Genomic DNA, 26,064 nt, shown 5'->3' with positions numbered 1-26,064 from the left:
ATGGGTACATCACATTATATATATTTTTCTGCAACCTGCATTTTTCAGTCAAGCATTTATCATTGAGAATTTCCCAAAAAAATTAAAAAGAAAAAAGCATCAATCCTACCCTCACCATTTTGTTAAAATGGCAGTCCACTGTGTGGACACTCCAAAATGTATTGAATCCACTGGTTCTCAGCTGAGGATGGTATGGGTGTGTTTGAAAATGTATGTGGAGGGGACAAGGTCATTTTTTTTGGTTGTTACAATGAAAGTGATGCTACTAGCACTTGGTACCCAGTGCTTAACTTCCTACAGTGTGTAAAAAACTCGCCTGTTGAAAGGGCCCAAAGTACTCCTGTTGAGAAACGCTGATTACCAATCTCTTCTTCGTGGACTTTAGGCTGACTCCAAATTTTTGTTATTACTAAAGATTTATTCTATGTCTTTGCCCAGATATCATACCTGATTGTTTCTTAGATGAATTTCTAGAAGTGAAATTATGAATCAGAGAGTATCCCCATCTTAGAGTCTTTTGATACATACTGATGAAATGTTCTCTAGAAATAGATGGTATTTTCTCCAGAAAGACAGGATTTTCACTTCTTTCATTAATGTTTCATTAATTTCAGTAACGTTTATATGTTTACTGATATTTGGCATTTTAAAATTTGAATATTGCTTGTTTATGTGTTTTACACATTCTTCTACGAGAGTGTTCTTTTTTCTTTTCCTTAATTCTTTTTTTCCCTGCTTTAACTCCCCAAACCCCCTCTGTACATAGTTGTATATCTTAGCTGCAGGTCCTTCTAGTTGTTCCTTAATTTCTTATTTAAATTATACTTTTGAGGTATTAACTGACAAGTAAAATTGTAAGATATTTAAAGTGTACATTGTAGTGATTTGATATACATATATATTGTGAAAGGATTCCCCTCATCTATTTAGTGTTCGTCTTTTTCTTGATTTAAGAGCTCTTCAGGGGCTGGCTCAGTGGCGCAGCAGTTAATTTCGCACATTTCGCTTCTTGGCAGCCCAGGGTTCGCGGGTTCAGATCCCAGGTGTGGACATGGGGCTGCTTGGCAGGCCATGCTGTGGTAGGTGTCCCACATACAAAGTAGAGGAAGATGGGCATGGATGTTAGCTCAGGGCCAGTCTTCCTCAGCAAAAAGAGGAGGATTGGCAGTAGTTAGCTCAGGGCTAATCTTCCTCAAAAGAAAAAAAAAATGGGGGGGGGGCCAGCCCCATGGCCGAAAGGTTAAGTTCGCACCATCCACTTCTGGCGGCCCAGGGTTTTGCCAGTTTGAGTCCTGGGCACGGACATGGTGCTGCTTGTCAGGCCATGCTGGGCGGCATCCCACATGCCACAACTAGAAGGACCCACAACTAAAAATACACAACTATGTACTGGGGGGCTTTGGGGAAAAAAAGGGAAAATAAAATTCTAAGAAAAAATTTTAAAAATCTTAAAAAAATAACAACAACAACAAAATAACAACAAAAAAAGAGCTCTTCAAATTTTAGAAATACTAATTCTACTTTAAGTGTTACAATTTTTTTTCTGTTATCTTTTTTTCAACGTTGTTTATGTATCTTTTCCTATACAAAATTTTTTCTCTTATGTCATCAAATCCATCTTTTCCCTTTGTGGCACCTGGAATTTGCTACACTTGGGAATGGTTTCCCCACAAGATTACAAAAATGACAACCATGTTTTCTTCTATTACTTTTGTAGTTTCCTTTTTTACATTAAATTTTTTGATCTAAAATGTATCTTCATTTGAGGTGGGAAGTGGTATTTTATATATTCTGTTGCTTCTGTGATTTGGCTCTTTTGTTTATTACACCTTGACAACGGTGGTAGTCCCAATATTTATCTAGTTAAGTGACTACTTCACCAAATTCTCTCATAAACTTTAATAATTCTTCTTTTGGGGTTTTGATACAATAATCATCATACACAGTAACAATTTTATCTTCTTTTTTCTTTTCTTGGCTTAACACATTAGTTACAATTTCCAGAGATGTTAAATAATAAAGTTGCTTTTTGGCGTTGTTGTCTGGTTTCTGACTTTCGTGGGAAGATCTCTAACGTCTCAGAGTTATGTGTAATGGTTAGTGGGCTGATCAATACTTTCTGGATGTTTCTCATCTTCTTAAAACATACAAGGCTCTTTTACGGATGCTTTAGATAGCCTACTTCTCTTTTAAAAAGCTGTTTAAATATGTATGAATAGATGTCATCTTCTATTTTCAACAAATTCCCCAAGCAAGCAGAAGATTAACCATGCCTGCAGGATCAGTTACAGATCAAGGAAGAAATCTGGTCTCATTTAATGGGCACACTTCGTTTTTCATTCTTTCAACATTATTTCACAGTTTCTCTGTCTACCTTTCTCATTAAACTTGGCTTCTAATAACTTTTAGAAAGACTATGTCATAGACAATAAAAGCTAATACCCAAGCAGGTTCTCACAGGTTTTAATCAATAGACTAACCTCTTAGAGATTACAATATACTAGTTTAGAGATTACAAAATACAGTTAAATACAAAATCTCTGTCTTGTTTCAAAAGACATATGTCCCACTGCTTTTTACTCTCGTACAAAAATGTAAATTCTAGAAAACAAGCTGCAATTTTAAGCTTAACCAAAATTTCAAGGGAAAAAAGAATAAAACTAGACCCTCAGCATAGGACACAGAAAGACAGGAAACACCGTCTCACCTGAACTTCGATCTGGAGATCCTTGTCCAGGAGGGCTCTCTTTTTCAGGATTTCGGCCTTGAGCTGCTCTTTGTGCTTGAAGAGCAGTGCAGAGAGCTTGGTGGCATTCTGCTTGCTACGTTTCTGTTCCACGCTCTCTTCGCGCTTCCGTTTTTTTGCTGCCTGTTTTTCTTCTTTATCTATCTTATCCAAAATATACTTCATCACTTGGTTACAGACAATCATTCTAGAGAGAAATATACAACCCATGTAATGCTGGGCATTTCACTCCAAAAGGCTTAACACATGATTTTTCTATGTCTCTACAGTTGACAGACAGACTTTCTGACTGGAAAGCTCCAAAGAGTGATTCATACCAGTTATGGGCACCTCTCAGTGCCATGTGTTCTCCTTTAAGGAACTTCAAAATCAAGGTAAAAAATATACTCAGAACTCCCGTGTGTGTGCGCACGCTAAAGAGGAGAGACTGACAGACACTGAGACCCTTTTTACTGGGTTATAAACAGCTCTCCCTACCTTTGATTCTCTTCTCGCTCAGCTGGAGTCATGGTCTTTTTCTGTTTTAAATGTTCTATTACAGCATTATGCTTCATCACCACCTTCAGGACAGAACAAAATCCAAAAGTGCATATTTTATGATGACTACAAGCTGGTATACAGATAATAGCAGTAGAGATCTGGGTATATGTATGTTTCTCAAAGAAACTGTAAGAATCGTATATCATAATACAAATAAAATTAGAGCTACTATATGGCCTGGGTGCTTACCAGGTACTGGGCGCTGTGCTAAGGAAGCACCCGACATTACCTCATTCATTCCCCATACCAACACTGAAAAGTAGGATAATTTTATAAATGAGACACTGTGACATAAAGAAATTAACTAACTTGTTTGAGATTAAGTAAGTTATACAGCTGTAATTTTAACCCAGCTATCATTCTCCAAAGGCCATGTTGTTAACATTACATTCTCTTCCTAGGCATTACTTTTAAAGATTTTCCCCCTTCACCCTGCCTTGAATAGAGACTAAAGACAGATATTGTAATAATTCTCAATTTACAGACCATCTAGTAGTAAAAGCTGGGTAATAATGAATTTTAAGATATTATATGTGACACCAATTTTATAAGAATATTACACCTTTAAAATCCTTTTGCTGTTTAAAAGGTGCTTCTAAAACAATATTGTGCTATAATCATGAAACTTGGTAAGAGACTAGATATGAAGTATTCCAACCACTAAAAAGAAACGATAATTATGTGATGTGACAGAGGTGCTAATTATTGCAACAACAGCAATATTACAATATATAAATGTATCAAATCAACGTATTGTACACCTTAAATTTACATGTTATATGTCAAATGTATTTTAATAGAAAATAAAAGAAAATAAATAGTGCTTCTACATACATAACCTCATTTAATCATTACAATAATCTTGTGTGGCCAGAAAGTGATGGCGTTTTAATGAGGATATAGCTCAGGGGAGGTGAGTGAGTTTCATGCACTGTAACGGGAGACCCAGGAACCGAATGCAGGTCTCATGATTGGGAACACTTGAAATCCACACTCAAACTCCTGACACGTGCTGAGTGGTGCACGCTGTAGATGTAAAAAACGTTTTCTCCGGTAATGCTACAGGATGTTATACTTGTTATACTTGTAACTTCATTTTAGGTAGAATAATTCTAACTCATCTAAATTGCCTTCACTAAGATGCTACTGTGCAATGCCACTTTTTATTTAAGCTATGGAATAATAGTATTTAAAACTCTCTTACCGAGGTGTGGCTAGAAATGCAAATGAGTTCAATCCGTCTATAATTTGCTTAGTCTTCATGCAAACTAAGGAACAACTGCAAATAAGAACTTTAAACAAATTGCTATGATGCCTGAGGTGGCTTTAAACTTAAACTTTCAAGTTTGGTACTAGTAATACTTAAACTCCTAACTCCATTCTTCTGATCTTAGTTCTCCCCAAATACAGGCAGTCTTTCTAATAAGCACTGGCTGTTTATATCCAACAAAGAGTTCCAAACCGTAGTGAGCCATTCAGTAATTTTTTGTTAATCTAGTGCTGCTTCTAAACGGAAACATCAGTGACTTTTGTCTCGTTTAGGAAACCTGACACAACCAAACGCTAAGTCTAACGCACAGCACAATAATTCAAGCTACTGAACATGCTGCTTTTACTTAATAACTTTACCTGTTTCTGAATGATTTCACTTTGATTAGAAGCTTGGAGGGTGTGTTCCCGCTTAATTTCTATCTGTTGCTGTTTCTTCTTTTGCTGCTGATCCCTGAGTTGCTGAACCCTTTGCAACTGCTCTTGCACACTGGCTGCCTGCACTGTAACCACATTCTGAATCTGGTGAGTCTGCACAGGACTGCTTTGCGGAATTTGAATAGGTAACTGCAGTTTGATCTGCTGGGGCACACCACCTTGCTGAGCCTGTATCTGAGCCACAACCTGCGACTGGATCTGAGAGAAAACCTGGACTTGTTGTTGCAGCTGAGGCACAGCAATGACTTGGGGCTGTGGCTGCTGTATTTGTAGCTGAGGACGGGATGGGGATGCAACAGTAACTTGACTTAACGTTTGTCCTGATGAAAGAGTTTGAGTTGAAGACTGTACCTGGGGTTGTGATTGTGGCTGGCCCTGGGAAGGTATCTGAAGAGATGTATGTGGCTGAATTGGAATCGGTTGTGAGGTTGTAGTCTGAACCTGGGATTGCTGTCCAGGAGACACTTGGGATGGAGTTGATGGACGTATTCGAGTCTGTGGTGGACTCTGGACGCGAGCAGGAGGCTGTCCTTGGACATTACTCTGAGGCTGACACTGTACTGCAACTTGGGGTTTGGATGGCTGTGCTTGGGGGGGCTGTGCTTCAGCAGGGACATGGGATGCAACAGCTGTCTGGGACTGAGCCTCAGGCTGAGTCTGAGCTTCGGGCTGAGCTGGGGACTGGGGCTGGGTTTGGGTTTGGGGCTGGGGCTGAGCTGAAGGCTGAGCAGTCTGTGGCTGGGCTTCTGGAGGACTCACACTTGGCGACTGAGCTGGTGGCTGGGTTTTGGCTTGTTGTACCTGTGTCGGGGGTGATAATTTACTCTGTTTTTGTTCACTTGTACCTGTGAAAAGGAAAGACCAAATATTTCTATTACTCTAGAACATAACACCACGGTTAAGGAAGAATTTGAAGGGGATTTTCTAAAGGTGAAAACTCTGCATTTCAGTATGGAAGATGAATGCCTTAGAAATACTCCATTTAGACGCACTTGGGTTAGGATGCTTCTAAACCTGGGGAGTGTGGGTGCTGCTTTGTGGCCACCCTCTGCACACTCTGCTAACTCTCCAGAGGGCTGGCTGCCAAACCAAGGCGCATCTCTGGAAATCGGCCCAGTCTTCTGGCCCAGGCTAATGACAACCCTTGTTTTTCGCCCACGGCATGGTGGCAGTTAGCGACAGCAACTTGCACTAAGAGGGTAACAAAGTGCTTCTGGACCTGCAGCTCTCAATTGCAGGTTATAAGCTGGAGACATCCACCCTCTGGGAGGTCACCTCCACGACTCAACCAGCGCCTACAAAGCTTGGCAAGGAGTAAGTGTGGGCATCGTGACCATGATAGCAACATTTTTTGCTGTCCCCCTCCAACCCTCCAATGTTCTTTATGGGGGGTAGTGGCGACAGAGAGTCTATAAGAACAAGAGATCTTGTCCAGATCTTCTGAGGCTGACTAGTCAGCTGTTAAGCTCATTGGCTTGAGGCATATCCTCCCAAAGATAAGCCCTCGTGCTCTTGTCCCCTCTGTTAGCCCAGCAACTTGTGGGAATAATATGCAGCCTTTACGATAAACCCCAAGTTCTACCTGCTGCTGTAGTCGAAACAGTGGTGGTGGTGGTGCTGGCTGTTGTGGCTGTTGTGGCCAACGGGGTAAAGAGGAATCGCTGAACAGTACCATTTGGCATGGCAGCTTGCATCAGTTGCTGTCCTGGACCAGGAAGTATAGTCACCCCTTGAGGTATCAACTGCAACTGTCCAGTAGTTTGACCTTGTCCTTGAATTACTACTGTTAAACCTTGATTGCCACCCTATAGAAAAAACACACAATACAAAGTGTGTGAAGCATCAATCTATAAGTATACCATTCTTATGCTGAAAAGATCCTTTAATATGATGAAATAATATATTTGAATGTCTATGGAATGGTACTAGAGGAATTCAGATAAGCTAAAATAAGAATATTTATTTTAAAGGACTGATGTTTGGTAGAAAAAATATGAATAACCCAGAGTGCCAGTCTAAGCTCTCCAAATGGACAGCAAGGTCTCTGTCCACAAGTAGCATCACTCCTCCGCATCTACATTTCCCAATCTACAGAATAAGGGCATTATAGCGAACCACTAGGGTCTCCACAAAGTTCTGATTTTCAATTATCTTATATTCATATCATCTTACAATTTCCAAAGCATCTTTGTACATACTGCCTCATTTGATTAGCACAATGGACTTGTGACTCTGAGGAGAGGGAGAGAAAACATTACTATAATCTTATTACCAATTCAGAAACTCAGGCTAGACGTTCAAGTCCCTTGCCCAAAGTTAGAGACCAAGTTGAGGGTGAGATAAAATGAGGAACCCAGATCTCCTACTTTTGGTTTTTTCAGTATGTACCAAATTTCCTATGGAGTGCGTGTGGGTGCTAAAGTATAAAAAGCTTAGGGTTTTAGACATGGAATGCAAACACCAAGTCAGAAGGGTCACTAATGTCCAAATAGTTATCAAAATGGGGACTAGGAACTAAAAACTCCATAGGTACTGCATCTTCTTATTTATTACGTCCAGGACTTATTAATCCAGTCACCTTAGCTACCAGGAACATGGTGGAGAATTAGAAAACAAGAGTGAAAACAACCCTCCCCAAATTCCCAACAGCCAAAACTGATGCTACAGAGTCCGTGTACTATTACTCAGCTCCATATATTGTACTCACGAGTCCCTTACTCACTCTTGCTTTTCTAACATATTTTTTGTGCACATTCAAAAATACATAAAACACCAAGTATAGTTTAAAGACTAATTATAAAGTGAACATCCATAAAGCCAGCACTCAGGTCATCATTGCCAGTATCCAAGAAGCCCCCCATGTGAACTGCTCTGATCTTAATTCCCTTCCTTTCCCCTAGAGGTAACCACTATTCTCAGTGTTATGAGAACATCACAATTCTTCACAGTGCTACTACTTTTAGATGTATAGGGCCACAGGCTCACAACTTCAGGGGCACTGTCCACAAAAACTATGATGGGAATGGGCCCCCTCCAAGGTGGGCAATGCAGCAGCCTTGTATCTCTACACAATACAGCTAGTTTTGCCTGTTTCTGAATTTGAAGCACATGAAAGCCTAATGTAAGTCTACTACCTGCTTCTAGGTTCAACACTGTAGTTCTGTGTGGCTGTAGTTTATTTCCATTGCTGTAGGAATATACTACCAATTTATTTACCTAATCGATTGCACACAGACATTTGGGTTGTTCCCAGTTTTTGACTCTTATGAACAATGCTGCTATGAATATTCACGTCCATTATCCTGGTGCTCACACGAACAAGAACTTCTCCAGGGAATACACCTAGAAGGAGAACTACTGGGACCTGGGGCACACGATCTTCAACTTTGCTAGATAATGTCTAGGAGTTTTCCAGAATGGCTAAACCAATTTATACTACTACCAGTTGTACATGAGAATTCATTCCGCTTCACGTCTTTGCTAACTCTTGATTTTGTCCAACATCTTAATTTATAACAATCTCTTACGTATATCATTTTAATATGCACTTCCCTTAGTACCAATAAAGTTCAGCAGTTTTTTGGATTTTTTGACATTTCAAGTTCCTCTGTCCTCATCAAGTTTGTATGCTCTTTTTTCTACTGAGCTATTGGATTTTTTTTCCTTCTTGATTAGTAGTAATTCTTCATTTATTCTGGATAATAGTCCTTGGTTGGTCGTATTTTTATCTTCTCTTATTCTTTTCACGTTCTTTTATAATGTTTGATGAACTGAAGTTCTTATTTTTAATGTAGAAAATTTGTAAATCTTTTTCTTTTACTGTTTTTTGTGTGTTTAAGGAAGCTTTTCCTACCCTAAGGTTATGAAGATTTTCTTCTACCTTATCTTCTGAAAGTATTATAGTTTTGCCCTTCACAGTTAGGACTTTTATCTTCCTGGAATTCAGTTTATGAGTGAGGCAGTGCTCCAATCTCATGGTTTCCCATACGCATTGTCCCAGCACCATTTACTGAAAAGTCTGTCCTTTCCTCAATAACCTGCAATGCCACCTCTATCATATAACAAACGTCCACAGAGGCATGAGTCACTTTCTCAACTCTCTACTTTTTGCTGGTCTATCTATCCTTGTGTCTGTACCTCACTGTATTAATTAGTGAAGCATTATATTAAGTTTTGATATTGGGTTATCACACAGGGCAAATCCTATTCTTGCAAAGTGTTACAACTATTCTTGGTGTTATAGCTATTCCTGATCCTTTGCACTTCCATATCAAGTTTAAACATCAGCTTGTCAAGTTCTACAAAAACATCTCTTGGGATATTGATGGGAACTGCATTCCATCAACTGATTAGTATTGGAAGAAAGGATAACAATATTGAGTCTTGCAAGAAAGCTAAAGCTTAATGCATTCAAATTTTATTTTTCCCATGGAAATTGGCCAACTAATAAAATTTTGGTAGTTAAAATGTCACTGTTATAGCTCACCATCTAAGGAGTCTAGATAGTTGAGGTTTATTACATCCTTGTTTATGAAGTATTTTTGTTTGACTCTAGGAAGCAGCCATTTCTCAAAAAACGTACATTTTTAAACTTCTGAAAATAAGCACATTTTTAAACTTACAGGAAGAATCAATAAGATCACCTCTAATGTTAAAATGAAGTCACAGTACTTACGTGGCCCTGTGTTAACTGAGTGAGCTGAGCCATGGTAAGCTTCACCTGTCCTTGCTGGGGGCGAGGGGATGGTGAGCTCGAAGACTGCAGATTTGCAGTGGATGCTCCTGAAGTTAATCCTTTCTGTGCAGGTGCTGAGGAAACGGCATTCGGGGCAGAGATTGCCGTGGAAACGGGCTGCCCCCTAATGATCTGAGTCACCACTTGTTGAGGAGCCCCTATGCAAACAGCAAAACATTATGAATGCTTATACGCCCTTAGCAGTATTTTGAGTTGAAATATTGTTCAATACTTCAGACGAATGTATTCTTTTCAATTTTCAAAAAGACTTATGCGATGCCGACCACCCAAGGATGCATTCAGTCGTATACCCACACCCCAAGGACCACTGGGTTGTCAGTGAACCTGTTTTCACTCAGCTCACTGACAACCATTCTCCAGCTCCTGCTATCTATACTAGAGTAAAAAAACAATTAATATTCTCCCTATGATTCTAAAGCCAAATGACAATAGGGAAGACAGAAGAGAATATGTAAAACATGCCATTTATAAAGGCTTCCTTTCCTTAGGAATATCATATTAAAAATAAGATAATAATCTAACATACAATTAAGTCATGAATTTTAAACAAAACACACAGAATCTGGAATATTCTGGGCCGATTACATTTATGAATCAGCTTTTCTTACTGCTATTTGCCAGGCAGTTTGGGAGAAGCAGGAGGCAAGGACCACTACATCCTCAATACCTGGGCAAAGTACTCACAGAATGCCTCCATAGTTATTGTTCAATAAATATCTACTGAAGGGGTAAAGTTTAATTGGAATGGCTCTACAGTCTTTTAAAAACTTCCATTTCTCATTTAACTTCCTGAAATTGGAGGAAAAGGCAGGTGGAATTTTTTCCCCTGTGCAATAGTTGCTAAGAGTAATTATTTGGCAGCTAATTTTAATTCACAATGCCCTAATTCATTAGTACTTAGTGAATAACATCACATTTCTGAAGTTTTGTATTTATTTCCTGTTTTTCCTTCTGTGAACATATCTGTATTTCTTTTAATGACTGATGTTTAATATTATTGCATATGTATGAAACTGAACCTATTTTGACATTTAGAATACTGTCTTTTTATCTTTTTAAAAATAAATGACATGGTGAAATAAATCCGTGCCTATAAATTTTTATCTGCTTCTAATTATTTCCTTAGAATAAACGCCCCCTCCCAAAACAAGTACTGTGTTAATAGTAGGAACATGGTACTAAATTGAATTTTAGAAGAGTTCTATCAATTCGTACTCCCACCACCACTGACTACCCATTTCAATCAACACTTGCCAACCGTAGGTATTATCACAAAAGCAAAATACTCCAGCAGTCAGAAATAGTATGATGGTGTCTGAATTTCTTCACTTACTATAGAGGGTCAGCATTTAACTGTCAAGTCATTATACTTCATTTGTGAACTCCCTCCACACTCTGCCATCACATTACTTTTCCTACTTATTTATAGTTGCTTTTTATAGACTAAAGATATAAATTACAAATATGTATTTTTCCTACTTTGCTATCTGCCTTTTAATTTTATTTATTTTTAAGCCTATAAAAGTTCTTTAATGTGGTTTTCTTTGTAGTTTTTTGGCTTTAATTATTGGTTTTAAAGTTTTCCTGCATTCTCTAATTCAGACATATCTTCCCAAGTATGGTCTTAGTCACAGTATATATTGGTAGAGGTCTATTTTTCCCCCTACACTATCAACTGATTATTCCAGTATTATTTACTGATAAGTCCATTCCTTCCTTCCTGATTCACAATGACAGCTCAGTCATACTGCAAATTCTCACATATAAAGAAGCCTCTTTAATTGTTTCTATTGGTCTAGTGCCCTTTGATGTCATGCTCCTACTTCTGTGGCTTGTAATAGGCTTTGACAACTGGCAGTGCAAGTTTTCCCTCATTACTCTTTCTTCTTAACTTTTCTTTATTATTCTCATTCATTTATTCTTCAAGATGAATTGAAAAACAGTACAGCATGTGTAGTCAAGTGTTTTAACTTGAGACGTTCTGGACCCCAACACTATGTCTTTGTACTGCAGTTTGAGGACTCATGCAATAAGTTATTTTAGCTGATCATCTGGTACTGATATGGTATCACCATAGAGGGATAAAAGGGTTGATATCAATTGATTACACAATGCTCATTCAGATGATAACCAATATGTATGTGTCAATTTATTTTTAGATTATCATCAAAATGCAAATTCAAAAATTTAAAATTTTTGGATTACATACTGGCAGTCTGTGAATTCCATTTTGGGAAAGGCTAGCGTGGTGGTAGGAACAGGGATAAGTTGATCTGCGCACAAGCACTTACCCTCCACCTCTCTGACCACAATTCCTATGTGACTCTTGTCTTCACTGGGCCCCCACCAGCCCCACCGGCCACCTTGCTTTTCCTTCCACACACCAGACTCACGCACATGTGAAGCTGTAGATTCACATATGCAAGTCAAACATGCAACTGCAGCTACATAAGGCATTAGGGAACATAGGTTCTAGACATCTAGAGTACTATCTTGCAATTTGCCAAATTTTTCAGTTTTGAAGTGCATGACCATTTATCATCTATAAATGTTTTTCCTCCTTTACATTAGTCTTATCTTTCCTTGTAGTCATCTGCCTGACTAGCTACTTTTAAACAGGAATACTGAATTTTATCAATTGTTCCTGTAGCATTAACTGAAATAATGAACCCTAGTCTGTTTTCTGGGTAAATGTTGTTGAGGCATTAGACGATTGCCCTTCAAAAACAAAAAAACTATGCCACATTTATTAGAATTGTGCTAAATTTCTAAAATGAATGGGAAAGATTTAATCTTTTCTTACCCCTCTGCCCTGGAACTACTATTTTTATAAGAAGGAAATTATTTGTTTCCTAACCATTTCAAAGAATTTTACTCATAAAACCACGAGCATGAGGTCCGGAATTCCTTTTTGTAGGGAATACTATGGTAACTTTCCCAATTTCTTTCGTTGATATGAGTCACTGAGCCTTGGAATTTATAAGCACAGAATATAACTATGCTTCATGACTCAAACAGATTTAGTTCCTGAGCATGGATAGTGATCATTCTCAATCTTACAGCAAGGTTACCTGTGTTCACAATTCTCTTTTGATTTAAAAAAGTTGATTCTATTCTTTTTTAACTTTTATTTATTTGCTTTTTCTCCCCCAAGTCCCCCCAGTGCATAGTTGTATATTTTAGCTGTGGGTCCTTCTAGTTGTGGCATGTGGGATGCTGCCTCAACGTGGCCTAACGAGTGAGTGGTGCCACGTCCGGGCCCAGAATCCAAACTGGGAAAACCCCGGGCCACTGAAGCAGAGTGGACGAACTTAACCACTCGGCCACGGGGCTGGCCCATGATTCTATTCTTATGGTACTTTCTCATTCCTATTTCCGTAAACTAGCATTTTGTTCCCTTTTCTCAAGATTAGACTTGTGAAAGAATGGCTTATTTTAACAATATTTGCCTTTTCTATTTTCTAATTGCTAATACTTGTACTTTTATTTTACTTCTTTCCTTTTTTCATTTGACTTGTTTCATATATTTTTCTAACTTCTGATTAAGTTTTAAGAATATGGATTTTTGCTCTATTTTGGTCACCAATGTATTTCAACTGCCTAAAGCAGGTTCTCAAACATTTGTTGAATGAATGAATTTGCCTCTGAGTTCAGCTTTGGCAGCAAGGCTTAGTTGCTATTTGATAATCTGTTTGCAATTACACCTACGACATTTCTTTAACCTAAAAATTACTTATGAGAACATACATTTTTACTTATTTATTTATTTATTTGGCTGAGGAAGATTTGCCCAGAGCTGACATTTGTGACAATGTTCCTCTATGTTGTTTTTCTTTTTTAAAGGCAGATTAGCCCTCAGCTAACATCTGCCACCAATTCTTCTATTTTTGCTGAGGAAGACTGGCCCTGAGCTAACATCCGTGCCCATCTTCCTCCACTTTATATGCAGGATGCCTGCCACAGCATGGCTTGATAAGCAGTGAATAAGTCTGCACCTGGAATCTGAACTGGCAAGCCACAGAGAGCTGAAGTAGAATGTATGAACTTATCCCTACACCATGGGGCCAACGCCTATTCCTCTGTTTTTTGTATGTGGGTCACTGCCACAGCATGGCCGCCACCAAGTGTTGTAGGTCTGTGCCTGGGAACTGAACCTGGGCTGCCGAAGCAGAGCACACCGAACTTAACCACTAGGCCACAGGGCTGGCCCTGAGAACATACATTTTAAAGTTTCCAAGCAAGTAAAGGTTACTAGTATAATACCTTAATATAAATTTCTAGCTTTACTACAAAGAATATGGCCTATACACAGTCTGCTTTTAGGATCCAAGATTCCATCTTCACTACAACCTTTATGTTTAAGCCAATATAAAATGACCCTCTTTGTCTTATCTAATGCTTTTTTTTTGGGGGGGAAATTAGCCCTGAGCTAACATCTGCTGCCAATCCTCCTTTTTTTGTTGAGGAAGACTGGCCCTGAGCTAACATCTGTGCCCATCTTCCTCTACTTTATATGTGGGACACCTACCACAGCATGGTATGCCAAGTGGTGCCATGTCTGCACCTGGCACCCGAACCAGTGAACCCCAGGCCGCCAAAGTGGAACATGCACACTTAAACGCTTCGCCACTGGGCCAGCTCCTGATTTTGTTTTTTAAAAATAACTCCTTTAGAACTCTTCACCTCTTTATTTCATTAATGCTTTTTTTAACACTGAATTCTACTCCATCCAATATTAGTAGGGTTATCCTTGTCTTCCCCCTTCCCTCCTTTTCTATCTTTCTTTCGCCTTTATTTCATGTATCTTTGCCCATCTTTTTATTTTTTACCTTTTGTGGTAATTTGATCTTAGGTATGTTTCTCATAAATGTATAGTTGGAATTTCTTTTTCACTCGATCTTTACAGTCTTCAACTTTTAATATGGGAGCTTTAACTCATTCACATTAATGAAGCGCTGGCATTGTCTCTGTAATCTTGTTTTGTGCTTTCTGTTTAAATACTTCTTAGCTGTTTCCCTGATTTTATCTCAGTCTTTTGCCACATAGACTATTTTCTTTTCTCATTCTCTTTACTCCAATGATCTGAATGTATATATTCCATTTATTAGAGGTTTCAAAAACATTTTTAATAAGCATACTTGGATCTATTTTTCTCTAACTGGCAATGTTATGAAACAATATCTCTGGATGCATCTCATGATGGATTAGAAATTTGGTGTGCTTTTAAGTCTTAATTCAAATTGGTATTTTCTGTATGTAGTGTGCCAAATACAGAGTATTATAGATTTCCTATAGTGGTTGTTTAGATGTAAAATGATAATACTGGATGGATGAATACCTGGCTGTACCATCACAGGTGTTCGAATAATTGCCTTTCCTAGTGTTGACTGTTGGAGTGGTGTTCTAATCACCGTCATACCAGGGCGGATCTGAGGCCCTGTGATTACCTATAAATGACACAAAGGACAATGAATTAAAATGTTTTTAAAAAACTAAAGCATGATGGACTTAGAACACAGATCTTTAAACATTCTATATTGATAAACATGTCTACAGAAATGATAGAGGCTCTTGGACATTACATTTTAAATTATATTAAGCAGCAGAATAAAGACGAAATTTTGAGGTGGGAAAATTAAATTCAAATGAGATCATATGAAATTCCTTGTCACTGATACCAAGAAAAGCCTAAAGACCCAGTGAAGCTCTGCTCTATAACCACCACAGCTGCTCAGAGGAAAACAGAGTCTTATTTTCCCTGAGCTCCAATCCATATCTGTAACTCAGAGAATATAAGAGTAAATCAGAAACCAAATGTTCTTTCGTAGTTTTTAAAGAGAGATTATGCAGCATGTTGTTTTCAGTTTTATAGTTAGGTTCAGAACATTTTCAAATCTGCACAACTTTAAATCTTTTCCGTAACACTAGTGCCAAAGACATGATGTAACTAAATGTGTGCATATTAGCTGATTAACAAACTAGTTCTACTGCTGTGGATTATAGTTTTCATTATATTTCTTAGCTGCATAGCAAGTTTCCTTGAAGAGCCCAGCACTGTCTACTGTTTTATATGAGGAATTTTTAAAATAAAATCCTAGAAAGGAAACTCTTATGATTCATAAACTATACTAACATGCTATTAACTAAATGTTAAAAATTAACAGTTCATGTGTCATTTTTACTTAGAAATATAACAGATTTTGAAAAAATCAGTACTTTGCCACAGATTAAGTAAAAGGCAAAGGAAAATTAGAAGCTGGATTCATCCTGGAAGAGGCCAGTCTAAAATCTTCAACCTGGTGTGGTTAACACTTCAAAACAAAATAAGCCTGTAGAGAATTCTTACTTGTGAAGTGCTTGTGGTTCCTCCAGAGCCTGAGGTGTTGGGCCTAATTGTGACTGTTGCCGTCCTGGGCTGAAATGAAGTAAAAGTCTGCTGACTTGTACCTGTACTTGACGGAATGATACCCAGGACTTTCTGCTGTACCTGAACAACGCCTTAAAAAAAGATGAAGAAGTAATTAACAACTGCCCCTTTAATGAAAAGCAACAGGTTTGCTTGGTTTCTGAGGAGAAACTACGTGTGGCAGGGTTTTATAGTGGACTACATAGAATGTGAGCTCCGAGGACTGAAATCAGTGAAAAGGAAATGAGAAATAATGGCGACAGTATGATCTGGCAAATGTGAATTAAAACTCTTCACATTTCCCTTACCTCCTTGTGTTGCTGGCACATTTACAGCGACAATCTTGCTGTTTGCAGGAAGTGGCAGTTTGGTAATTACTTTTCCTGCCATAGTGACTGGATTGCCTGTAATTTGGAACGTCTGACCTGTGCTGGCAATGGTTGTAGCAGATGTGGCAGCTGTGCTGGTGGCTAATGGGGTATAAGACATTTAATAAGCTTTAGATTTAGAATAACCAGCAACGTAGTGACTTCTAGGAAGGGCACCAATGCATGAAATGTGGCTCATTTTGTATTTTTAAGAAAAACATTCCTCTTCACTCAAAGTAAGTGAATTATGTACATGTTGAAAGTGAAATAATGTAAAAGAGGAGTTTCGCTAATGTAATATTATGAATATTATCTGTAACAAACCAACTGGTACAGCTTGTTTGCTCAATCAGCTGCAGAAGAAAAACAACTTTCTACAGAAACGTTTCATTTCAGTAGGTAAAAGACTGAAATTTCTTTTCCTTGAATGGAAGTAATTTTTTATTTAATCACAGTTGTGTACCTGAATTTGACTGGCCTTGCTTAACCCACGTAGCAAAGGTCTGATGGAAGTTCTTGTTCTGCTGGAACGTTACTGTAGCTGGAGACCCAACTTTAGTAGTCAGAACCATTTTAGTTCCAGTTGTAACGGAGCCACTTATGGGGGCCACCATAACCTTCTGTGCTGGAGAGATGGTACTAGTCGTACTGTTTGTTGGGGAAGTAGTGGAAGCTGCAATTACTGTAGGCTTCTGCTGTTCCAATCGTTTCTAGAAAAATCAGGGAGAGAAAACATGAACCAACATAGTTCTAAATAAAAACAGTATCATTCTGCAAGAAGTTCAGCCATAATTTCTCCCAATCTAAGAAACTGCACTAAATTTCTAAAATATTTTACTTCTGAAAATATGACCAAATAAATTTACCCTTGAATTTAATTTCTTGATGATGGCAATATTTTATGACTCTAAAATCACATATAGTTTATTAAAAGCAGTAAGTTTTTCATAACAAAAAATTAGAAACAATCCAGTTTTGCCAAGCTGTACAAAGGTCCGAGCTTTCAGGGTGAAAGTGAGAGAGGCGAGTGACCGTACTGGGGACAGGAGCACCTTGCTGCTCAGTCGTGTGATTTAGAGCAGGCAGCAAATGACAGGAATTTAAAAGGTTTCCAGTTTGCTGTCATGTTAATTTATCCAATCAGAAAGAACATGTCAATATTTAAATACCACTGTTCAAGTTGGCAAATCTGCAATCAAGCAAGCTAAAAATCATAAAACAACTTTTCTAGACTTATTACTCAGTTCAAACATCTTTACAGGAAAAAGACTTTATTTTATACAGAGAGGTATAATCTGATCAGACTACAGGGTTATTAAAGACAGTTTGTATCTCTTTTATCACGGATTGCTGATATTTTCTGACAGTTTACCAATGAGAGAGTATAAGCTTACACATGTAAAAACAATACGTGGCACTGACTGCAAACTGGGAGCAGATGCTTGACCTTCATTATCATATTTAATAGTCCAATCAACTCAGTAAAGTTGCTGGCACTGTGACTTTAAAGATGAGGACAATGAGACTCAGAGAGGTTGTGCAACTGGCTCAAGCCAGAGAGTTAATGGTGGAGCTGAAATATGTACTAAGATCAAATTCCAACGCTGAAGATATCCATGCCATTGGAAATTGCTCACCAGTGACATCACAACCTATCTTTTTAGAACTACTTTTGTATACATCTTATATGTCTGAATATAATGAGATATTTCACATAATTTCTCATTCCTCAGAAGATGGAATCAGTTAAAAAGAAAAAAAAGGCGGGGCCGGCCCCGTGGCTGAGTGGTTAAGTTCGCACACTCTACTTTGGGGGCCCAAGGTTTCGTCAGTTTGAACCTGGGTGTGGAGATGGCACGGCTCATCAAGCCATGCTGACGCGGCGTCCCACATGCCACAACTAGAGGGATCCACAACTTAAAATACACAACTATGTACCAGGGGGCTTTGGGAGAAAAAGGAAGAGGGGGAAAAAAAAAAAAGCAAAGAAACTGAACACATATTTAGTAGTTATTTCCTGAGGGTATGCCTTCAAAATGGGAAACGTTGACTATCTTTGTAAATAAACATTTTAAAGAAATTTTAAAAAGTAAAAAAAATGAGTTTACATTGTAGAGATGACAAAACACATCCGTAAAATGAAAAACAAAACAATTCGCCAGTTTTTCTATAAATGGACAGGCAGACATGACAGCTGGAGTCCAAAGGTGCTGTTATCTCAAACTTTGATGTAAGCAAAGCCAGTGACCTATAGTAAACTGATGTAAAAGATACATGAGGATTCGAAAAAATGTCTTATATAATGTGACAGAAAAAAACCAGTTTGTAATTTTTAAATAGTTGTGTGTAACTAAGTCAATGTGGTGGTCTAGTGGTTAAGATTCAGCGCTCTCATCGCCACACCCTGCGTTCCCTTCCTGGTCAGGCAACCACACCACCTATCCACCAGTATTTCAAATACCAGCAGGGTCACCCATGGTGGAGAAGTTGCAGTGGAGCTTCCAAACTAGACAGACTACGAAGAAGGACCTGGCCACCCATTTCCGGAAAAACTGGCCAAGAAAACCCTATGAATAGCAGCAGAGCACTGTGTGATACAGTGCCAGAAAGTGAGAGGATGGCGCAAAAAACCGGGCAGGGTTCCGCTCTGCTGTACACTGGGTCCCTAGGAGTGGGAATCAACTCGTCAGCACTAACAATAACTAAGTTAATGATATCGTAAATAGTCATTTATTTCATCTGTATCCTGAAAATTTATATATCCAAGTTGGCTAAAAACATTTATAGTATCTTCTCATTAGAAAAACAGGATAACCATCTTTCATATTCAGGCACATACGGGGCATCATTTACAGTGTGGAAATGCTAAGAAACCATCAGTAGCCTTATGATCATCAATTATAACAAACTCTTACACACTTTTAGCACAAATTTGTACAAAAGCAAATTAGTACAATTTGCTTTTTCATGGACCACAGAGATTTTACAGATAAAAATTTTGCAGGAAAAATTATCTTGAGAAACTACCCACTGTATATAAAGAGAGAAATGTTATTTCAAACATTGTTCTCCAAATCTGTACAGTTTTTACAAAACCACAGTTTGGTGCATCCACAGAGCTATTTTCAAGTAATGAAATTAAGATCTATGTGAGATATACTTAAAAACAGAACCACATGAATATTTAATTCTGTGCTTTTGGCGTGCATGAATTTGGCGAGAAATGTCAGTTCGTTGCCAGGTGGGACAAGTACCAATGCCCCCACCTGCTGGGCAGCCAAGCGCTGCTGTCTGAGGTGAGCCTCCATGTGGGCCTGGAAGTCCTCTGCCTTCTTCTGTTCACTAACCTTAGCCTGTTGTTCAACTGCTTGCGCTTTTTCTTTCTCCACTCTGCAGGAAAAAAAAGGGGGAAATTATCAGAAACTACCTTATTAGGTATCCAGCATCTAATATGAAGTGAAATCTGGTTGACTTTCACATTATACAAAGGGATGGAATTATTTTGATTCCAGCATAAAACATTTAAATTAAGGTAATTAGAAACCGACAAATGGATAATAACAAATTCCAATCAGAAACAGGACCGTAATAAACGATATGCAGCTAGCACTTAAAATCAAAAAGTAGAGTCAAATTAACTCAGACATACTGAATAAACTGTTAAAGGGGTAGTTCTTTAATTCTGAAGTGATAAAATCTGCAAATACCTGATCACGTGTTAACATTCCTTACCTCTCAGCAAACGCCCTGATCTCCCACAATTCCAATTCTTCCTCCGCTACCCACGTTTCGATAATGACAGGGCCAGTCTGCTTGGGCGTTTCTGGTCTTTTCGGCCGCAATGCACTTGATCGGAGGCCTTTTCTCTGAGGTGTAGGTGTTTCTTTGGAAAAGAAATCAGAATATTTTAAGCAATATAGCTTCTAAAATTACAGTTCTTCTGGCATTTCCTTTTACATCAAGAAAAGCAGGAGTTGGCAAACTTTTTCTTAAACGGCCAGATGGTAAATACTTTAGACCAGATGGTCTCTGTTACAACTACTCAACTCTGCTGTTGTATCATGAAAGGCGCCAAAGAATACATAAGGTAGCAAGTGCCACTATGTTCCAATCAAACTTTATTAACAAAAGCAGGCAGCGCGTCAAGGCTCATGGGCCATGGTATGCTGGCCTCTGATATAAAAGGCCTATGAGCCTTCGCACAGCCTGTTCCCTCCGGAACACTATTCCTACCCTCGAGTCCCCTCACTTGAGTAATGCCTATTCATCCTTCAGACCCCAACATGGATACAATTTCCTTCAAGAAGCCTAGGTTGTCCTTTCCAGATGTGGGCTTGGTGTCCTTGCCATGTACAACTCTGGCAATTTATATTTCTCCATCACAGCACTGAGAAGCAGATTTGAGAGTTACCAATGTAAAGAAGGGATCTGAAACTATTAACCTCCTAATGATAAGATTTTAAAAATAAAAAGTAGGGAGAGACAAGCACTGCCTGCCTGTCTCGTACATTCAGGGACTAGGGAAGCAGCAGAAGGAAACTGAAACAGCAGAAGGGCTTTCATTGGACAAAGTGATACAAGTCAAAGAAAAGTGACTGCAGGGGACTGCAGTGGTTGGCACTGAAGGCCGTGGGGTCGAGAGTGAAGACAGGTAGGAACGCCTTCTTCCTTCAGCATCTCTACCTATCGACTGAGCTGCCTATTTCTCTTCCAGGACAACATTGTTTTAGTCATATTAATATTTCATCGTCTACAAGGACAGGTACCCCCTTATTGATGTTCTTTTCAAAAGACCATTCTCAGTCATTTAGTCTCCAAGATGAACTTCTGTGTTAATCAAATTTCAAAATTTAAATTTATACATCTGGGGACAATTAACTTCTATAGTATGCTACTATCTAAGGACAGCATTTTCTTTTCACACATTTCTTAATAGATATTTTTCTAAATATTTGTACTGCATAAACAAAACAAAACTATTGATTTTTGTCTATTTCTATATCTTGAATCTGGACACCTTACTGAAATCACTTTAGTGCTGTTTTAATTTTCATGTATGGTATTAGAATACTATCAACCTTTTCTTTGCTTCCTTGAGAACAGGAAGTGGATCTCATTCTTCTCTATATTTGCTGCCTCATGCCTTTCACACAGATGCTCTATAAATGTTTCCTGAGTAACTATGCCCCTTAGATTATTCCTACCCTGAGCACTGAAGTATTTCACAACAGCTTTAACCCTTGAGTCAACAAATCTTCACTGACCACATGTGTCAGATTCTGCCGCAGGTGCCAGGACTACAACAAACCCGACAGACTCGATGGCTGCCCTCAGGGAGCTGACCTTCTGATGTCAATCACTGCTCCACATCTTCATTATAAGAGGTATTATTGTAGCCCTTTGTACCCTCTCTGTGCTTGGCACAATGCCTGTAGGCATCAATGTGTGCCTAGCGGAATCTTGCTATTTATTGCATAAATATCATTTTTTAAATATAATAGTTTGTAATGAAAAGATATCTTTGTCAAAAGTTGAATAAAAAGTTAAGGAAACAATTATAATCAAATTTTAATTCATAAAAGATGTGGCTAACAGGTCAATAAAGAAAGAAAAGGGGCTGGCCCGGTGGCGGTGGTGCAGCAGTTAAGTGCGCATGTTCTGCTTTGGCGGCCCGGGGTTCGCCAGTTCGGATCCCGGGTGCGGACATTGCACCGCTTGGCAAGCTATGCTGTAGTAGGCGTCCCACGTATAAAGCAGAGGAAGACGGGCACGGATGTTAGCTCAGGGCCAGGCTTCCTCAGCAAAAAGAGGAGGATTGGTGGCAGATGTTAGCTCAGGGCTAATCTTCCTCAAAGAAAAAAAGAAAGAAAGAAAGAAAGAATAGAATAGAATAGAATTCTTTCTATTCCTTACCTTTTGGTGCTTCTGGAACTCCAATGGGGCAAATGATTTTCCTGATACAATATTCAGATCGAATGCCATAAGGACCAACATCTCGCCTCTTAATTATTTCTGTTGTTGTGATTTCAGTTTCAGATGTTTCTATGGTGATTTAATTCACACAGTATTAATAACCACCTAAGATATTCAGAGACTAAAAAGGTACAACATCTGGTATTTTAAAAAAGAGATACACATGGAATAAACTTTTGGCAACATTTGATTAACTAACGACTGCAGGATCATTGCTGACTGCAATAATACTGAGTTTCTTCCTCTCTGAAAATTTCTAACCTGGGCAAAACGCTGTTTGGGGGCAGCTTAGTTCCTGGTGGCAAAACTCAGTCAAAACAGTAAAAACCCTAGGAAAGAAGCAGCAAGCACAGGGTTCCAGATGTCCCAGTTTAAATGATTTATATTCTACCATAATCAGTCTTTTTTTAAAGTTCAGACTGGTTCACACAAAAGTGACTCACCTTCTAATTGGAACCCCTCTTCCCGACCCCCAGGATTTTATAGCATGCGCTGCCCAGCTCTACCAAAGCTGTATTTTCAAAACACAAGCATTATATTTTAATAAAAAACAGATATGCTTAAAGTTCAGTGAACTATCTAGTGGCTTCTCGCTTTTAAACTGGAGCCAGAAAATAAAGACCCCTCACCCGTCCGTGTAGCCCCTCCTCCTGGAGGGGCCTTGGCTGCCATGTCGTCCCATCTCAGACTCGCCCACAGAAGCCGTAACATGAGGCTCACCCCAGCTAAGGACTTCACGGTCTGAAGTCTATACCTGAAAGAAAAACCACATATGTGTATCTATACACACAAATAAACACTCTACTAAAGTGAAGGATTGTTTCTTGTCCTCATTATGACTTCAACATTTATAATACAGTTTTGTAAGCACTTTGGCTATTATACGTCCCTTAATAAAAGAACTTTTTGTTCCTAGACATAACACACATCTAAGAACTTACAAAGGGCCCGGAGTCACTTCAAATGCCCTATAAATTTGTAAAAAGAGTATGTTTCCTCGTAAGATTGATAAGGCAATAATTTATAAAGATTTCATAAATTTAGGCTAATTCCAAAACATGTGTTAGAAAAATTAAGAAGAATAAATATAGAGAAATAAATAATTGTGTTACTAAATGTGTTAAAAGAGTTTTGAAGAATAATAAAATCTTAACCGGTTGATTTTTGCTGAAACAAACTGAAAATGCTTGACTTTTGTCAAAAAGCAAAACAAAACCAAAAAGAGCTTGCATATCTGATAAGACCTTTTCAAACAGACAGAAAATTTTGTATCCAAATGGTGGTTCTGCAAAACATGAATACATGATGATGAATACTGCTAAGCCTAATGACACTTTAACAATATTAGGGTAGTTCTGAATCCTACAATACAATGAATAACAAAAAAAGACAATATTGTATTAGTTACTAAACAGGAGACAAAGGAATCTGCATTCAGGTTTTTTCTAAGCCTTGTATGTGAAGTTATTGAACATTTTAGATATTCTTTTAAAAATAATATTAAAAATACATTTCAAAACGACTTTATAACTGCAATGAATATCACATCCTAAAATGGAATTAGCCATAAAACATTTTAAAGCAGCCCTAGGCTGTCAATTCTCTATTAGTGCTCCTTGTTTAATTAAATATTTTGTTGATATTTCCACATACTTAAATGAATATACTGGTTGATTGCGGTGTAGAGAAAACCTATAAAACTAATCTCCTCCTCTAACAGAAGTAGAAGGTACACCTTAGACAATTTGTATTTGAAAGGCAACACTTTCTATTCTTAACGTTAAATTGGAGAAATGCATAATGTGAGAAATGGAAAGCTCTAGCCAAAAAGTTGAGGCAACTTCTTCACTTCCCATCTCCACCTGCGATGCCACGATTTTCTTCGTTGTGCTATCGCCCTGTGAATCCTCTGACCTGGACAGAACAGTTCTTAAATTAGAGGGGAAATATTAACTAGTGCAGGGATGTACCGAGAGGGGGAAAGTGTCTGTCACTTTCAGACCACGCCCTAAAAAAATGCCTAGGGAACTTTGGACTCATGGGAGAAAGCAAATGAATATTTATTCAGAAAGAGAACTTCTTTTCTCATTCTCTCTCTCCTTTCTCCAATCACGCTCTACTGTCAAACAACTTTAAAGCATCCCAATTTTACAATGGAAACACCACCAAGTGAGGAACACACCTCACAAGTTACCAGCTTGTTCATTTGTTTACTCATTCAAAAAGTACTTGAGCACCTTCTATGTGTTAGACTAAGTGAAAGGAGCTGGGGACATAGAGATGAATTATAATCTGTTCCTGCATCCTCAGGAGCTGTATCAGAGGAAAGCACGAGGGAGGGGCACTATCTGGCTCAGGGATGGGGACTAGAGCTTTGAGTCTCAAAGGATAAAGACGTGGGGATGGCTGACCAAAGGCAATGGACCACATATGCTTAGGAGGAAAGTGTACAAGAGCACTCACTTCTTCCCAGGAACCACATCTGGTATGCTATGGCCAGAGGGAAGGGGTGTGGAGGTGCAGCAAGAGATGAAGCTGGCAATGAGAGAGGAAGCAGACCCAGAATGTGCTGCACCAAATGGAAGGATTAAAGAACATTAAAGATGATCTATATTAAGGCTTCTGAAATTTATCCAGTGTTGGATGGGTTGTAAAGGGAAGGACTTCTCACAGTTGTGGTGTACAGGTGACAAACGCTTTTCCCCCTCCCAGCCCAGCAGTAGTTAACTCGTCCCCTTTAAATGCTTGCTCAGCTCAGTCAGAATATTCACAGGATAGATCTGCATTTTAGGAGGATCCTTCCGGCAGGCCCCCAGAGATAACTACTGGTTCTAAGTGATAATGGAACACAGAATCAGGGCCTGGGGAAAAGGGAGTAAGGGAATGGACAGTGTGGAGGGAAAAAGAGGTCCTAATGAGTCGATGAGACAAGTTTCACTTTTTCAATACTGCTCAGCCTGAACATTCAGTTAATGAAATCAAACATGTACCTTTGGCATTCTTAGCTCCTACTCTAAGCATCAGACATATTTTATTCAAGTGTGAGTATAAAAATGCATTTCACATGCATCGTTTTTATAGCGATACATTTTTCAAAAATTCATTCTTAAAGTCAAGAATCATTGACATATTCACCCATGCCTCCGTTAGATAGAAGAGATTATGTTTCTCCCAACTTCAGCAAATTAAGATGTTAGCATATACTGGAAGGCAGTATCTTTTTAAAATGTCCAGGAAGGTATTTCCTTCCATTAAAAATGAGAAATTAACTAAACAGATACAAATTGTGCCCACAGTGCATATTAAAACATAACAATACAAGGCTCCAGAAACCCAGCCGTGCAGAAAAGAGCCCTGGGCAGCACTTGATCAGAACTGGTTCAGAGAAAAGTGCTTCCCAGTTGAGCCTACCTTCCATTTCAGAACAGAAATAGCAGAAGGGTAGGCCTCCACAACTGCCAGGTCGTTTTAATTAAAGTATTTGTACATAGTAACTTTTCCAGTGGGAAAGAAGTTACCTGCAGGACAGTCAAGGATACACTTTGGGACCGCTCTCAATGAAGAAAGC

The 26,064-nt window shown here is 38.6% G+C and overlaps 1 protein-coding gene across 35 annotated transcripts in view; it reads right to left on the bottom strand.

Annotated features, from left to right (window-relative positions):
* BPTF (bromodomain PHD finger transcription factor) overlaps positions 1-26,064 on the bottom strand; it is a 148,791-nt gene that overhangs the window by 20,077 nt on the left and 102,650 nt on the right. For 8 of the 35 annotated variants that reach the window (XM_023652183.2, XM_023652184.2, XM_070227021.1 and 5 more), the window contains 13 exons: positions 23,126-23,250; positions 22,437-22,565; positions 20,256-20,406; positions 19,790-19,913; positions 16,987-17,233; positions 16,464-16,625; positions 16,096-16,247; positions 15,088-15,196; positions 9,669-9,886; positions 6,576-6,798; positions 4,916-5,838; positions 3,224-3,306; positions 2,708-2,933 (listed from right to left, as the gene is read on the bottom strand). In XM_023652183.2, coding sequence (XP_023507951.2) covers positions 2,708-2,933; positions 3,224-3,306; positions 4,916-5,838; positions 6,576-6,798; positions 9,669-9,886; positions 15,088-15,196; positions 16,096-16,247; positions 16,464-16,625; positions 16,987-17,233; positions 19,790-19,913; positions 20,256-20,406; positions 22,437-22,565; positions 23,126-23,250 — 2,872 coding nt within the window. The remainder of the gene's footprint in view (positions 1-2,707; positions 2,934-3,223; positions 3,307-4,915; positions 5,839-6,575; positions 6,799-9,668; positions 9,887-15,087; positions 15,197-16,095; positions 16,248-16,463; positions 16,626-16,986; positions 17,234-19,789; positions 19,914-20,255; positions 20,407-22,436; positions 22,566-23,125; positions 23,251-26,064) is intronic. The other 27 variants (XM_070227036.1, XM_070227033.1, XM_070227039.1 and 24 more) reach the window with 9 other exon arrangements.

Source organism: Equus caballus, chromosome 11 (assembly GCF_041296265.1).
Source record: "Equus caballus isolate H_3958 breed thoroughbred chromosome 11, TB-T2T, whole genome shotgun sequence".
NCBI lineage: Eukaryota > Metazoa > Chordata > Mammalia > Perissodactyla > Equidae > Equus > Equus caballus.
The sequence above is the reverse complement of the archived record's forward strand: the minus strand, read 5'-3'. Positions and strand labels throughout refer to the sequence as shown.